Raw genomic sequence first — 16,232 nt, forward strand, 5'->3', positions numbered from 1 at the left:
CCTCACTACCCTCAACACTGACTTCCAGACTACAACTCCTTTTCCCACCCCCCTGACAAATTAGTTTAAACCCCCCTGAAGAGCCTGTAGTTACTTCTTTGCACCAATTTAAGATGACTGTCAGTAATTAAGAGTCATCACATAATCAAAAGTACTTTGAAATAATTTGATTTAAATTTCTGTGATGATTCCGCCCATGCAAACACACAATCCCTAAAGCCCTCGCGGGTTGTGGGGACGGCGGGGGGGGGGGGGGGCAGCAGGGGATAGTAGTGAGAGTAAAATAAAATGGATGCTACTCCCTCTGGAATCCTGCGCACCCTGACCCAGATGCGCTTTTACAGTGGGACGAGCAGGACCTGAGACAGGAAGCCCATCTAAGCCCCTATTAAGGCTATTAAGTTGCCACTTAATGGCAGAGAGCCCAACTGCTTCTGATCTGCTCTATAGAATTCCCAGCTGAGATTTCTCTGCCTCACCACTTTTTCTCCACCTTACCAAATCTTCTTAGAGTTTTCCTCTTTGACCAACTTCAGCACCTCGTTCTTTACCTCAATGTCAAAGTCCTTTAGGAAACCCCTTTATATTAAAGACACATTATAAGTTCTTGTTGCTACTTTCTAGCATCAATCCTCTTGCTGCTTCAAATCACAAGTGTTGTGTTGACTGCTGGGAATGTATGATTTCTGGGACGGAGTTTGGTACCTATATCCCCAACATATGGCCAATCTGAAGAAGATGCATGTAGGTTGTATGTCAATAGTTGAAGATTTTAAAGGTTATTTATTCGTCTCACAAGTAGACTTACACATTAACAGTGCAATGAAGTTACTGGGAAAATACTGGGAACCCCCTGTCCTGCTTTGGGTTTGCCTGTTGTGCCCATCCCTTGTGCCCATCCCTTGTCCCACCGCTTGGCAGTACCATTCTGGCAGTGCCGGGGACAGTGCTACAGCACTGCCCAGCCATCTCCCGGATCACCTGAGGGCTACACTGATCTCCATGCCCCCAGTATGGTCATCTCAGCACAATGGCAAAGTGGTTAGCGCTGCTGTCTCACAGCACCAGGGACCCAGGTTCAATTCTGGCCCTAAGGAGAATCCCAGTTTTTCAAGTCTCCATCTCGGTGCTGAGTTCCTTATCACTAATTCTCTTCTAAGCCTTTCTTTGAGTCCATGATGTTTTTCTTCAAGTGTGGTTCTCTGAACTGGACATTTTGTGTTTGCACAGTCTCCCCGCTTCTGCACCCGGTTTCCTCTGGGTGCTCCACAGTCCAAAGATGTGCGGGTTTGGTCGATTGGCCATGCTAAATTGACCCTAGTGTCAGGGAGACTAGCTAGAGTAAATGTGTCGGGTTATGGGAATAGGGCCTGGGTGGGATTGTGGTCGATAGAGACTCACTGGGCCGAATGGCCTTCTTCTGTAGGGATTCTATGATTCTTTATGATCTCGGCTGCTGGAGAGCAGTAACGATTCCCACCGACATTACATCATGGCAGTGGGCAGGAATATATGACGTTCCCGGAACATATTGGGTGAAGCTGTTTAATCAGAGGTAAATGTAAATTCAGAAGGACATGAACCTGATTACATCGCCAGCAGTGGAGGGGGGTGAGGGCTGCAGGGAAGATCTCAAACTGAGATCTCCCTACTCTAAATCCCATTATGGCCCCCTCACAGGAATTTGCGTACATAAGGGGATTTGCCCGTGGCGGATGTGGCCAAAAAGTCCTCCCTTTCGTCACAGGCATGGTGCTGCAGTACCTTTTCCAGCCCGCTGCAGCGCTGTGTATGGAGGAGTAGGAGAGCTCTCGGTCAATTTGAATTCAAAGTGCAGATGGGGTCCTGCCTGCTGCTAATCAGAGCTCAATTAAGCATAAAATGGCAGCAGGCTTGTCAGAGTCATCCGCAGCAACTCTCAGGATGACAGGCACCAAGGGTTTGCCATCCTGAAAATTCAGGCCCCTGTAGCAAGTCATTATATCCAATAACCTTTGGAAATTTCCTATTGAATCTACTTCCACCACCCTTCCTCCATCCTTTCAAGCAGTGTATTGCAATCATAAAAAGTAACTTTCCACATCCTCCACTGGTTCTTTTGCCAATTACCTGAAATCTGTGTCCTCCAGTTATCTACTATTCTTAATTATTTTTAATTACGCCATCAAAATCCTTCATGATTTTGAATGCCTCTATAATCCTCCAATACGCTACTATGTTGTAACAAGAATTTGCATTTCAATAGCACCTGTAATATTCCAAGGCACTCCCCTAAGGAGAATCCCAGTTTTTCAAGTCTCCATCTCGGTGCTGAGTTCCTTATCACTAATTCTCTTCTAAGCCTTTCTTTGAGTCCATGATGTTTTTCTTCAAGTGTGGTTCTCTGAACTGGACATTTTGTGTTGAATATCAACTTAAAAAAAAAGTATGACGGCCCTGGGTGAAGGGTTTGGGTGGGTGGGTGTGAGTGTGGGGGGGCTGTGATTAGAGTTTCAGAAATCTGTTTCTCCACCCGTACCCACCTCCAGCTCCTCCATTCCCAGTTTTAATTGGAAGGTAGGTACATGCCCTGCCTGGTCCATGGAGGCAGGTTGGCACTTATGGCTGTGAGTCTGATTATCATTTTGGTTTTGAATTTCCGTTTTGAGCAGGTTTTGAACTTGAATTTATCTGTTGTCATTTGGGTTTCCCAAGGCTTGGGAAACTGGCAGCTTCCTCGAGGCAAGGACTTAGCCCTGGTTCTAGGTCTCTGCCTGAGGAATCTCTATGATGGGATAATCTGCCCCCATGACTTTCCCCAGGACCTTCAAATTCCCTCTCACCTCTTCACTCTACTGGTTGGTCCACCTACAGTTTTTTTATATACTTTTCCAATTCAATCAAATCAAGTCCAATTCAGATTCTCAACAAGTTGAGACATTTCCGATCCAGGCTGACAAGACAGGGCATGCAATCCTTTACTCTGCCTTGGGCCTGATCTACATGAGCCAAGCTGATTGGAGTAGGCGGAGAATTCCTCCTCCAAGGCTTGATCTCATTTGCATCTTAGCCAAAAGGCTGAGACGCCGCTTTTAAAAAATTGCTTCATATGAAAATGAAGCTTAAATGCAACCCAATGACCTCAATCAAGTGCAGTATCCGCATAACTACGCCTTTTGGCTAAGATCAAGTGTGGTCTGGTGATGCTGCACTTGGTAGTGGCCATTGGGTTGCATTTAAGCTTCATATGATTCATATGAAGCAATTTTTAAAAGCGGTATCTCGGTCTTTTGGCTAAGATGCAAATGAGATCAAACCTGGGGGGGGCGGAGACGTCTGCCTACTCCAATCAGCTTGGCTCATGAGGATCAGGCCCGAGGCAGGGTAGAGGGTCGCATGCCCTGTCTTGTCAGCTTGGATCGGAAATGTCTCAACTTGTTGAGACTCAGAATTGGATTTGATTTGATTGAATTGGAAAAGTACAAAAAAAAAATCCGCATAACTACACTTGATCTTAGCCAAAAGGCCAAGATTCCTGAGCAGGAGTTGGAGAGCCCTCGGCTGCATGTCAGCATGGCATTGAGATACTAAGTTGAGGCTTTCCTTCATTATGGCAGTCAAAGTATGCAGACTATTTGTCTGGGTCAATTATTTTTACATTGTTGTTGGTGCGGATTTGAAGGGGCGAATGACCTCTTTCTGCATTGTAGGGACTCTGTGAAAGCCTCCCTCTCCAGCACAGCAATATTCTCCATCATCAGTAGTGTCACTCCTCCATTTTTTCCTTGCCTTTCTTCCCTGACCATTGTATCTCAGTATATTTAGCATCCTGTCTGACCCGTTTTTAAAAGTTATCGCCGCAAAATCATATTCCTATTTGGGCTACTATGTCTGCAGCTCACTAATCTCAGTTCCTGCACCTCTTGCATTCACAGAAAACCTAATGCCACCTTCGGAATCTGTGCTTTTGACGTGTCTGCTTTTTTCCTCAACCTCCACCCATTTCCACCCACCCCCCCCCTCACTGTGATTGACCCATCTCCCACACTTCTGCCCTCACCCCTTTGTTATGGTACGGATCAGAAACTCCAAGGTATATTCTGAAGTCAGATTAGCCCCCAACAGTTTGCTATTTTGACATTAATGTGAAGATATGATGTTTCACTCCAACTGTGATCCTACTGACGCACTGGGAAGCTGAAGAGTCTGGTTTGTACTTCAGAATAAACCTGAGCATGACTGGTTCGAAGTAGAAACTTCTTTATTAAGCGTCCTTTATACTTAGCATTTTACAGAAAGCAAAATAAGGATTGCTTAAGAGAGAGGGAGAGAGAGAAAGCAGCAAAAGCCAGCGCTGGATCAAACTAACTGAACATCATTGTATGTCTACAATATAACTGAATATTTATCTTGTGTTATTAAAGAGCTGGGTATAAACAGTCTCTAGCTATACAATAACACTTGGTAGCTGTGGCCATGGAAGCTTCTGTTTACCTTATGAGAAAGCTTGTTTACCATACATTGTACTTTCAAGAGAATGTAGCTAAGTTTCTAGGCTGAACCCAGAATTCCAATCTGAAGTGGCTAAATTAGTTTAAAGCATAGCACAATTAGTTACATTAGGCAGAAATGCCTTAAGATGAAGCCTTTTAACTGGGCAAACCATACAGAGGATCCCACAGAAGTTTTCATCAAAATAGGCTGTATAACAACACAATTTAACTATAACAAATGAACTAGCTTAACATTTAACAATTAAACAATACTTAAACATGACAAGGTATGATTCTTAACTGCTAAACTATCCCCCAGAGTTGGCCTCAATGCCAAAAGAATCTAAAGCTCTCCCGTCTTTCCAGTGACACACTCATCTGCTGTATCCTTTCATTACTATATTCACTTGCAGGTAGCATCGGGAGTAATCCGGAAATTACTACCTTTAATTTCTGACTTGCGAGTTTATTTTTCAGATCCTAAACACTGCATGAAAGTCTCTTTTTTTTTGCCTCAGTTGTTCATACTGTTATGGACCAAGGCTGTTCACCTTCTCCCCTCAGAGTGCTGCTTTGTGAATTGTTCACCCTGGCACCAGGGAAGTAACATCCCATCCTGGATTCTTGACTATACTTGTAGAAATGCATGTCTATTCCCACAGTTTTTTAATCCCTTATTTATATTGTTTTTCCAATCTTCCTCCTGACCCCCTCCAGTCGTCATGCCAAGAACCCCAAGTCCCCAAATTTGTTATGATTACGGGTGGGAAACACCCAAATTGTTATGCTCCTCAGAGAGGAGGGATGAACTGGCTCCTTTTCCTCTATTCAACCCTCTCTGTTAGTCACTTCCCTTGAGGATACCTTTTCCCAGTTCAAATGTATTTATACTTTAAAAGGAGCCATTTTAACTAGGCATTCTTGAATTACAGAGTGAGTTTATTTCAAATACAATACAATTCAATACAAGTTTGCAGATGACACCAAGATTGGTGACATAGTGGACAGTGAAGAAGGTTATTTAGGATTGCAATGGGATCTTGATCAATTGGACAGTGGGCTGACGAATGGCAGATGGAGTTTAATTTAGATAAATGTGAGGTGATGCATTTTGATAGATCGAATCAGGGCAGGACTTACTCAGTTAATGGCAGGGCGCTGGGGAGAGTTACAGAACAAAGAGATCTAGGGGTACAGGTTCATAGCTCCTTGAAAGTGGAGTCACAGGTGGACAGGGTGATGAAGAAGGCATTCGGCATGCTTGGTTTCATTGGTCAGAACATTGAATACAGGAGTTGGGACATCATGTTGAAGTTGTAAAATATATTGGTAAGGCCACACTTGGAATACTGTGTACAGTTCTAGTCACCATATTATAGAAAGGGTATTATTAAACTAGAAAGAGTGCAGAAAAGATTTACTCGGATGCTACCTGGACTTGATGGTTTGAGTTATAAGGAGAAATTGGATAGACTGGGACTTTGTTCCCTAGAGCATTGGAGGCTTAGGAATGATCTTATAAGGTCTATAAATAATGAGGGGCATAGATAGGGTAGATAGTCAACATCTTTTCCCAACAGCTAGAGAGCATAGATTTAAGGTGAGAGGATAGAGATACAAAAGGGTCCGGGGGACAATTTTTTCACTCATAGGGTGGTGAGTGTTTGGAATGAGCTGCCAGAGACAAGAGTAGAGGGGGATACAATTTTTCATTTAAAAAGCATTTAGACGGTTACATGGGTAAGATAAGTATAGAGGGATATGGGCCAAACGCGGGCAATTGGGACTAGCTTAATGGTAAAAATTATGTGGCATGGACAAGTTCAGTCGAAGAGCCTGTTTCCATGCTGTAAAGCTCTATGACCATGACACACAGATTAGAAATAAGAAGTGAGTTCAAAATTAGAAGTTACTAACATATGCAAGTGTTGTTTATCTGTGAGGAGTAGATGGTGAAACCTTGTGGCCGTTAAGCTGGCTGATTCTGATAGCATTGACTTTGGCAGTTGAGTCGTTCGTTTGGAGATTTTTGGTTCTGCAGGTTAGCTGAGGGATTTGTCCTGCTTCTTTTACGACTAGATTTGCTAACGTGTGACCTAATTGCAGCAATCGGAGAGAAATTTTACCTGCAACCAGCAAGGATGTCGAATGAATGTTCTTCAGCTGTGACACTTCAGAGCAAGCACCAGTGCAGTGGAACTAGAACACCAGACTAGCACACTAGCACACAAAGACCAGAGTTGCAGTTGTTTTTCTATCCCATTTGCTTGTGTATTCCTGGAAGGGGAAAGCCACAAACATGTCTGGGAAATAAATTACAGGAGATGATTCCTGCTGGGATGATATTCAGCTTCCATTATCTCCACAGGAGATTATTGTTCAGTTTCTACATTGCCCTACGTTTGAAAACAATGCGGCATTCCATTGTGTCTCTCATGACTGAGTGTAATCCACAGAGGAATTCTAGCAAGTGGTTACTTTGCAGTCTCAGCCAGTTTTAATTTGTATATCCATTTTTAAAAAAGAATGTCTTATTTAAAAGTTTAACCTATCCGTACATAATTTTGGGCTGTAATACACTGGCACCGCACACTGAAGTTATGATGTACCACAAAAATGCTGCAGTTTTTCAAAGCATGGTTTGCCAAGTTCAAGCCTTCATAAGAATAATTCAAAACCTGCATTCCTTTCTTTACAGAGCAAAATCAAATAACGAAAAGTGAGCGTGATGCCATAGGACACTCCACTTTTATGAATCTGGATCCATATACATATTGTAAAGTAAATGTTAGTGTCAGCAATGAGAAATGCACAGGTGAAATTATGGCCATTTGGAGTGCAAGCACAATTCAGACTGAAGTAGATCGTAAGTATTCCAATAGTAACACTTCTGTAATTATTATAATCAATGCTGTTGCTCCATTTAAAAGCCATTAACTTTTTCTTAACTTATTGGGTGGAATCTTGAGCTGCTCCTGGGATTGGGAAGCAAGGCTGGCACGGAATCTTAATCGAGTGAGAGGCTAAATATCAGCTTCTGGATGGTGGGATGAAACTAAGTTCAGCAAAGTTCGAAACTGGGTCGAGCTCCTTGACAGCAAGCACCGGGTAGCCCTTTTGCGTACATTTGCATGGCATGCTAATTAGATGTAAATTTCACCAGAATTAAGTTCCCCTTCCCAATTAAGTTATTCACGAGCGAGAAATACCTGCCGTCAGATTCATAGCTGCGTATAAGTGGCATGTGGCAGGTAAGGTAAGGCACTTACTGGAGTTGGAGTGAATAGCTGCTGCTTTTTCCTCCTCGGGGACCTGTTGTTCACCAAAACAATGATTGAGATCGGGTGGCATCAGTCGAAGGATCTGAGGGTGGTCGAGGTGGGCATGATCAGTTTCTAATTGGTTTCTCGAGGGTGATGGTCATCCATTGCTCTCATTTCCCATCATCCCCTGACTGGCCCTCTAAAGCGTCAATTACTTATGGGATCATCTCTTTCATTAAAGTTTGTTTATGTTACATCTTGCTAAGGTAACAGAATGTTTTGATATCTCCCTTGCCCATTTATCCAGGATGGGAGAACTATGCTGCCATGACCCCATAATTGATACCTTGAGCTCATCGTCTCAAAACTACATTTAATTGGTATTGAATCAGGCACCTGTCTGTGAGTCTGTGTTTTGTACAGGTTATTAGAAGATGCTGTTGCTCCTCTCGGCACAGTGGTTAGCACTGCTGCCTCACAGTGCCAGGGACCCGGGTTCGATTCCCAGCTTGGGTCACTGTCTGTGCGGAGTCTGCACATTCTCCCTGTGTCTGCGTGGGTTTCCTCCGGGTGCTCCGGTTTCCTCTCACAGTCTGAAAGACGTGCTGGTTAGTTGCATTGGCCATGCTAAATTCTCCCTCAGTGTACCCGAACAGGCGCCGGAATGTGGCGACTAGGGGATTTTCACAGTGTTGATGTAAGCCTACATGTGACACTAATAAATAAACACTAATAAATAAACTCTGTATCTACTTGGAATTAGTTACTTTACTTTTATAACAAAGAATAGAATGGTAAAGTTGCTTATCACCTTAAAAATAATAAAGAAGTTTACAAGTACTAATTATGGTGTATCTCATATTATGTATATAATAGAAGCGAGAATAATTTTTACTTGTGATCAGACAATCTGCAATGTCCAGGAACATTGATTCATTGGATATCTGATTGATCTATAGGACTTAATTAAAACAGGCACTTATCAATGTGTTTTTGCTGAGACAACTGCTTTGCTACAGTATGTTTTGCTGTATCTGTCAGTGCTTAGTATAAGTCAATGAAACTTACAGGATCGTTCTGCAAAACTTACAAAATGACCACAATTACACAAAGTATATATCAAATACATGTCAGTGCTTGAAAGTGATTGGTGTGCTAATCATGACACAGTGCATTCAACCAAATAGATCCTAAAACTTAAAAGAACAACAGAGTTACAAAAGTTAATTACTTATTTCTAAGCTTACAAAATAAGAAATGGTTTCATATTGTGAAATAAAGTGGCTTCCTTTAAACATCACAAGTTAAATTGCACTAATTTAATGCACAAGACTGAATGTTTTAATACTGGATGCAACAATCGCTTTACTCACTCTCCAAAGCTTCCACACCCTGCCTCTCCCTCAAAGAATGGCTGCCTTGCTGTGACCCTTGCCATGATCTTGGCAATGATTGGCATTTTATCTGCCGTATGTCAATGCCCTTTGGCATTCTGAGTGCACTGATAGACATACACCCTGTAACTCTGTTTGTTTTCCCACATGTATTGGTTACTCTGAGGTACTGTTAATATACAGCATCACACTGGTGGAACGGCATGTTCCTGTTGCTCGTCAGGCATCTAAACACAGCTTTCACTCATTACTGACCATGGAGTTCAGGTAGAGGGTGAATTGGTTGCCTCAGTATAGAGTATCAGTGCCTGTGGTTGCTTCATGCATGGGTCTACCATCTAGCTTCCCATTTCATGGACATATTTCAATTCATATTAAGCTTCCAGTTTGCAATTCTATGGACCACTCACCTTTCCAGAAGGCAGGAGGTCAATAAATTTCTTCTGGCACGAGATCCATTTTCTTGCAACCAACACTCGATTACATGACCGGCTCTGCTATCTCCAACCATTCTTCATTTGGCCTGCAGGCCTTCCATTCCAATTTGGTGGGAACAGGACATCTTTCCTTTACCTTGCTGCCTCCAGAGAGGTGTTATGAATCGTAGGAAAACCCCTCTTTCCCCCCATCACTCCCATTGATGACCAATCCTCTGCTGCTTCTGTTGATATGTACCCCTTCCTTTGTAGCCTGTGTCTGCAGCCTGCCAGAATGGTGTTCATGTGACTTTAAACGGTGGTTAGCACTACTGCCTCACAGGGACCCGGGTTCGATTCCTGGCTTGGATCACTGTCTGTGTGGAGTTTGCACACTCTCCCCATGTCTGCATGGGTTTCCTCCGGGTGCTCCAGTTTCCTCTCACAGTCTGAAAGAAATGCTGGTGAGGTGCATTGACTCGAACAGGTGCTGGAGTGTGTCGACTAGGGGAATTTCGCAGTAACTTCATTGCAGTGTTAATGTAAGCCTTACTTCTGACTAATAAATAAAGTTAATAATAAAAATGGTGCCTCACAGTGTGCTGGTGATGCCAGGACCCAGCACCCTTAATTGGCCACCTTCCCTCCTTCCAGCCCTTATCTTCCTTATAAAATTACCAAAGAAGATCCACTGCTACCTGTGCTTGCGACCAACTTGAATACTCCCTCAACATTGACCAATCAGCCTGATTGGTAAAATTCCGGCCAACGTTTCTGGCCATTGATCTTTTTTTCCCCATTATGTCTCCAAAACGCAAGCACATTATTTTGCAGAGGCACCCAGAGTTTAAAAATAAAACCACAATGATTGCAAGCTTTTTATCAATAATATAATTTCATAACTGCAACAATGCAATAACTATTACTGCCAAACACTAATATCACTGTGACAGAAAGTTTGACATGCAATCATGTTTCAGCTCTCTGTTGCAAATTTGGAATATCTGTTTTTTTGTCTGTGATAATTCAAACACAAATGTATGCATATTATTGTTTAATTTAATATTATGGCATGTTCTAATAGAATATTTCCATTTTTCTCATAGGTCCAATGACACCTACAATAAAAAAATTAAGCTTAATAGCAAATAATGAGATCAGACTCGAATGTTCAAAATTAAACAAGAAAGATTTCCACGGATCACAGCAGTTGTATTTGGTCAAGGTTGATGGCAAACTATGGGAAAAGAACCAACCGGATTGTAACAAATTTAAAATTAATGACTTAAACTATCTGACTACATATACAATAGAGGTAACGTGAATTCAATGTGTTTCAGGCTTATTTCATATTATATGATGCTGATGTCATACTTTTACCAATGTAACTGTTGACTGTCCTTTTACAGCTAATTGCCGATAATGGGAAATACCAAAGTTTTCCCTATGTTCAACACATCAAAACTAAATGTAAGTGAAATGCTTGTTAAAATCACAGTTTGCCAACACCAAGTGCTTGTAAGCTTCCTGCAGCTTGTCCACCATCATACCTGTTACTATATTAGACTTATATGATTCTCTAAAATCAAGTGTTAAGAGTTCCAGTTCCCAGTGACTTGTCCACCCTTTCAGGTTTCATTGATTAATGGGGTGAGTTACTCATCAACCCGGGAGAACTGTACATTTATTTGACTCGGTTATCAGATTATTGAATGCGCAGATCTAGTGTGTTCTGAACTCCCATCTTCAGTCATGCTGTTTTAAACCGTTTTTTTTCTCTTCAACTAAGTGATTGAGACTAGTAGCCTTTTAACCATCTGCAGGCAGTCAGCAGGGACCCTTTCGAACTGACACAGCGAACTGCCCAACGCACTGAGATTTGTCAATTTCATTGCCACTATCCTTCTGAATATATAGTGGGTGCACATGTCAAACTTGCAATTTTCAGGGAAGCTCAAGGTTCAAGTTCTGTATGGTACTCAAGTCGTGTACAATTTACAATATGGTTCAGACCGTTGAGAGATGGCATCCCAAAGATGCCGGGGGCGGGGGAGTACCCCAACACCTGCAATGCGCCCCTCTTCCATCCCTCCCCACCCCACCCATTACCCTAGAGGTTCCAAGGTAAGGTTTGCATGGCAATTGCCCACAAAATGGAAACTTCCCATGGACAATGGCACTGCAATTGAGAAACATCCAAAATGACGATTTGAATTGCAAACTTTGGATGGTTCCCATTGTGTTTCATCTATTGTTACCCAGAAAAAAAGTTCAAAGAATTAAAAGCACTCCTGGCTCCTGGGTGACATTTTGTTCAGTCGCATCAACTCCACCCCTGCCATTCGCCCACCCCCCCCCACCCCATGGTCAGAAAAACGGCAGATTGAATTTAATGCAGAAAAATGTAAGGTGTACATTTTGGCAGAAATAAATGAGAAAAAACAATCGGGGGGGAGGGAGGGGGAGGCGAATCTCGCAGCCCATTTATGTGGCACAGTGGGCCAGGAGACTCTAGCTGAGGCCGTTTTGCGGGCTCCCCGCTCGGCGCCACAGCCTCCGCGAGTCTCAGGCAGCCGGATTTCCAGTGCCATCAGCCCCGCCCCAGAAATCAGCATGGAGCTGAATAAATTATGCAAATTGTAATTTCAATCTACTTTAAATATAATCAGCCGGCCCAGGACTGAAATCTCCGGGCTCACCTGCATCTCTCCCCACCCCCACCCTTTCGCCACATTCAAACTTCTTAAAGAGCATGTGGAGTAGAACTCTTGGACACCACAAGTAATGTACTGTTTACCCACCCAGAAGCGTGAAGAAATTCTCCCCATTAGTTTTCCAAAATTCCAAGTTATTATGCTAATATATGTTACACTGCTTTGCATATTTTCCTACAATAAAGCATTTTCTGTGAATAATGATAGAATTTTGTGCTATAGATAATGACAAGGCATTAATTGGATTCCTGGTGTTCCTGATCATTGCGACTTCAATAGCTCTGGCCATCGTACTGTACAAAATATACGTTTTGCAGAGAAGATCTTCAAGGTACCCATTGTATTTAGTTAAAAATGATTTAACCTATGCTTCGAATGAGCTGCACTACTGGTCCCAACTAATAAAATATACTTCCACGGAAAATACATGTAATACCCGGAAAAGTAACAAAAATACTGCACCAGAAAGAGTACTTTCTCTGAGTGAATTGACATTTCTCCAAAAGTGTTGTATTCTGATAGGTTCTTAGTTAATTGGAGTGAATGCAATCTTTTAAAATGTTTGAATGCTCGCCATTTTCCTCCATCTGCTGTTACTTTTTCTTCTACCACCAAAAATACTTTTTCATAGTTGTGGCTGCTATTACTCAGAGTCTGACTGAGATCACAGTGCAGGTCGTGCATCCTTCAGATCAAGCTCATGGACCAAGAGCAATGGCAAAAGATTGGGCTGGACAGTTCTTTTTTGACTGGTGCAGACACAATGGGCTAAATGGCCTCCTTTTGTGCTGTAAACTTCCTAAGTTTCTACGGCCTGCTTTGATGGTCTTCTTATTTTCTCTGAGGTAAAGCACTTTAGCATCATACAGCAGCTGCTCAGACGTTGTTTAGCTGCTGTCGGCAATGACAGAAATTTGGGAACCAAACCTTAGTGTTGACTCTGCAGCGGGAGAAAATATAGTTTTATTTCATTGTAACGTGAGTGTTCTTGCATATGAATGTGATTGATTATATCTCACTTTCTGAATGGGATCTCCAGCTTTGGTTCCTCGTGCTAATGTCTTATATTTGCTCTGTCAGTTTCCCACAAAACAAATGGACAATTCCAATCGCCCACTGATCAACGGCCTTAATTATTCCGTGAATTGAGTTAACAAGCTACCCACTGCTTACAGAGGGGTAGCCATTCAGTGCCTGATGCAGTCTCCAGGACTACGGCAGGATGTGGCAAGCCCACCAGTATCGGGAAATTCCACAGCTGTCCTCCTCTATTCCCATCTCCATCTCAGCACCTGAATCATGCCCGACTTAACGCTTAAGAGATGCCTGCAAGACTCTGCACAGACTGAATTCAATGGATTTGAAACATTCCCCTTTCTTTCAGTAGCAAACAGTGAATTCCTTACCACAGAAGTGGCTCTGATTTTTTGTTAGATAGCAAAAGTGGAAACGTCCAGTCTGACCAATATCAGTGCAAAGTAAGATAGTTGTGGGACAGTTATTCCTACACTCTACAAAAACTCAACACAATGTAGCAAAATTCCAGCCCAATCATTCTCTTGGTGGTTTTTAATATTCTTCTCAAGGTGAATGTTGTTACTGCTTGGGAATTGAATGCTTATAAGCATTTTATAGCTGCTCTTGGCGGTAAGAACCCTTTAAGAACAGATAGAAAGAGATGAGTATTCCACCTCAAAATGCAGTGGAATTCCAATTTTAGAAAGAAACTCCACTGAGGTGTGGCATCATTTTATTTCCCACACCAGGCATAGTTTTGGTCTTGGACAATATATAAAACAATGTAAGTTCTGACTTAGTCAAGGTTGATATGAGATTGTGGCCACAGCAACTACACCAACCAAACCTGTTCTCCGATCAGTTAATCTGGACTCAAAGGTTGGGATTTTTCTGACCACGCTCGCCCCAAGACTGAAAAATCCCACACGAAGTCAATGGACCTTTGCATGATCCTGTCCCGCCCATTACGATTCCCATAACAGGCAGGATGGGAAAATTCCACCTAAACACTGTTTCCAAAAGGGAAAAGAGAGTTGAAACATTCAGTCCATTCGTCCCTATATTTTCAAACAGACTATGTCAGCGAATGAACTATGTCATGTTCTCCCTGTTTTTGTGTGGGTTTCCTCCGGGTGCTCCGGTTTCTTCCCACAGTCCAAAAGACGTGCTGGTTAGGTGCATTGGCCATGCTAAATTCTCCCTCAGTGTACCCGAACAGGCACCGGAGTGTGGCGACTAGGGGATTTTCACAGTAACTTCATTGCAGTGTTGATGTAAGCCTACTTGTGACAACTAAGAAATAAACTTAGACTTAACTGCATTTAACTTAAAGTATGGTATTGTTTGTGGGCAAATTAACAGAAGGGTCAGATTAAAAATTACATGACCATTACATTTAACTGAATATTTTTGAATGTATGTGGCATGCCTTTGAAAAGTGTGAACAAGTGCAGAGCAACCTTATCATAATGCATATTATTATAATGCATATTACTGTTATGTAAGGTATCAATGCAATGTATGTTAACTAATGATATTTTGTCCTTAAATCTGGCAATTATGCACAACTATTTTGTTTTTTCTCTATCCTAAATAGACGTTCCGAAGAGTCTGTGGAACTTATTGAACACGGTTAGTTACCTTACCTTCTGTTTAACTTTTCCAGAGCAGCATTGCATATGAATTCCCACAGGGAAAATACGTTCAAAGCTTTAATGTCATCTATCATTCCTCGCAGATGATGAAAAGCAGCTACTCAATGTGGAACCCATCCTCGCAGAACAACTAATTGACGTGTACAGGAGAAAGCAGGCTGATGAGTCAAGACTATTTTTAGCAGAATTCCAAGTATGTGAACTTGGTGAATTATTGCCTTCCCAATGGTTTAATCTTCCAGTTTTGCCCATGATAGGCATTGAGGGGTTGATGATTGCGGTTTTGAAAGGAAGGAATAGCATACTGAGGAGAGGTAACCGTTTATAATCTCAGTTAGGATGAGAGCCAGAAAGGGAAGGTGGCTGTTCAGATGTTTTGGGGCCCGATTTTAGCATTGCAACGGGCGCGAAAACATGGTAAAGTCGGGTGTGTGGCCATTAACGCGATCCGCGCCCACGCAGATTGCCACTTTACCGAAACCCGGGAATGGCGGCGATCCGCTTTGCGCCCAAAACGGGCGCAACGGTGATTTAAATGCATTTGCATGCATTTAATTTGAATTAATGAACTGCCCACACAGCTTTATCAGCATTTCCTCCTTTACCACTGCGTTTGCCAATCCGGAACCGCGCCGTAATGGACCTGCTAAATAAAAGTCTGAATCGGGCGCTCCAGCTGCTGAAGAGCACGTTCAGTGCTTCCAACGGCTCTCTGACTCAGATCAGTGGTGGTGGGGGGGGAGGAGGGAGACGGGTCAGATCATTCTCTGGTTGGGAGGGGAGGGGCGGGGTTATTGAGGCCAGATCGTTCTCTGGTTGGGAGGGGAGGAGGAGGAAGAGGCGGGTCAGATATATCTCTGGTGAGAAGGGGGAGGATGGAGGACCGATCGTTGTCTGGTGGGGAGGGAGGAGGAAGCGTGTCAGGTGTTCCTCTGGGGGGGGGTGGGGGGAGGGGGAGGAGTGAGGCCAGACTATTCTCTGCGGGGGAGGGGGATAAGTGAGGCCAGATTGTTGTCGGGGAGGGGGGGGGGGTGAGTGAGGCCAGATCGTTGTCTGGTAGTGGGGGGGGGAGGTCCGATCACTCACTGGTGGGGGGAGGAGGCAGCTGGACCTCTGGTGGGGGGGGGGGCAGATGGATCACTGGTGGGGCGGGGGGGCAGTTGGATCGCTGGTGGGGGGCCAGATGGATCTCTGGTGGGGGGGGTGCAGATAGATTTCTGGTGGGGGGGTGCAGATGGATCTCTGGTGGGGGGGGTACAGATGGATCTCTGGTGGGGGGGTGCAGATGGATCTCTGGTGGG

The 16,232-nt window shown here is 43.3% G+C and overlaps 1 protein-coding gene across 26 annotated transcripts in view; it reads left to right on the plus strand.

Moving 5' to 3' along the window:
* ptprc (protein tyrosine phosphatase receptor type C) overlaps positions 1-16,232 on the plus strand; it is a 249,401-nt gene that overhangs the window by 200,493 nt on the left and 32,676 nt on the right. For all 26 annotated transcript variants that reach the window (XM_078218153.1, XM_078218155.1, XM_078218154.1 and 23 more), the window contains 6 exons: positions 7,171-7,338; positions 10,652-10,860; positions 10,955-11,015; positions 12,482-12,590; positions 14,874-14,908; positions 15,015-15,124. In XM_078218153.1, coding sequence (XP_078074279.1) covers positions 7,171-7,338; positions 10,652-10,860; positions 10,955-11,015; positions 12,482-12,590; positions 14,874-14,908; positions 15,015-15,124 — 692 coding nt within the window. The remainder of the gene's footprint in view (positions 1-7,170; positions 7,339-10,651; positions 10,861-10,954; positions 11,016-12,481; positions 12,591-14,873; positions 14,909-15,014; positions 15,125-16,232) is intronic.

This window comes from Mustelus asterias, chromosome 8 (assembly GCF_964213995.1).
Source record: "Mustelus asterias chromosome 8, sMusAst1.hap1.1, whole genome shotgun sequence".
In the NCBI taxonomy this organism is placed as follows: Eukaryota; Metazoa; Chordata; class Chondrichthyes; order Carcharhiniformes; family Triakidae; genus Mustelus; species Mustelus asterias.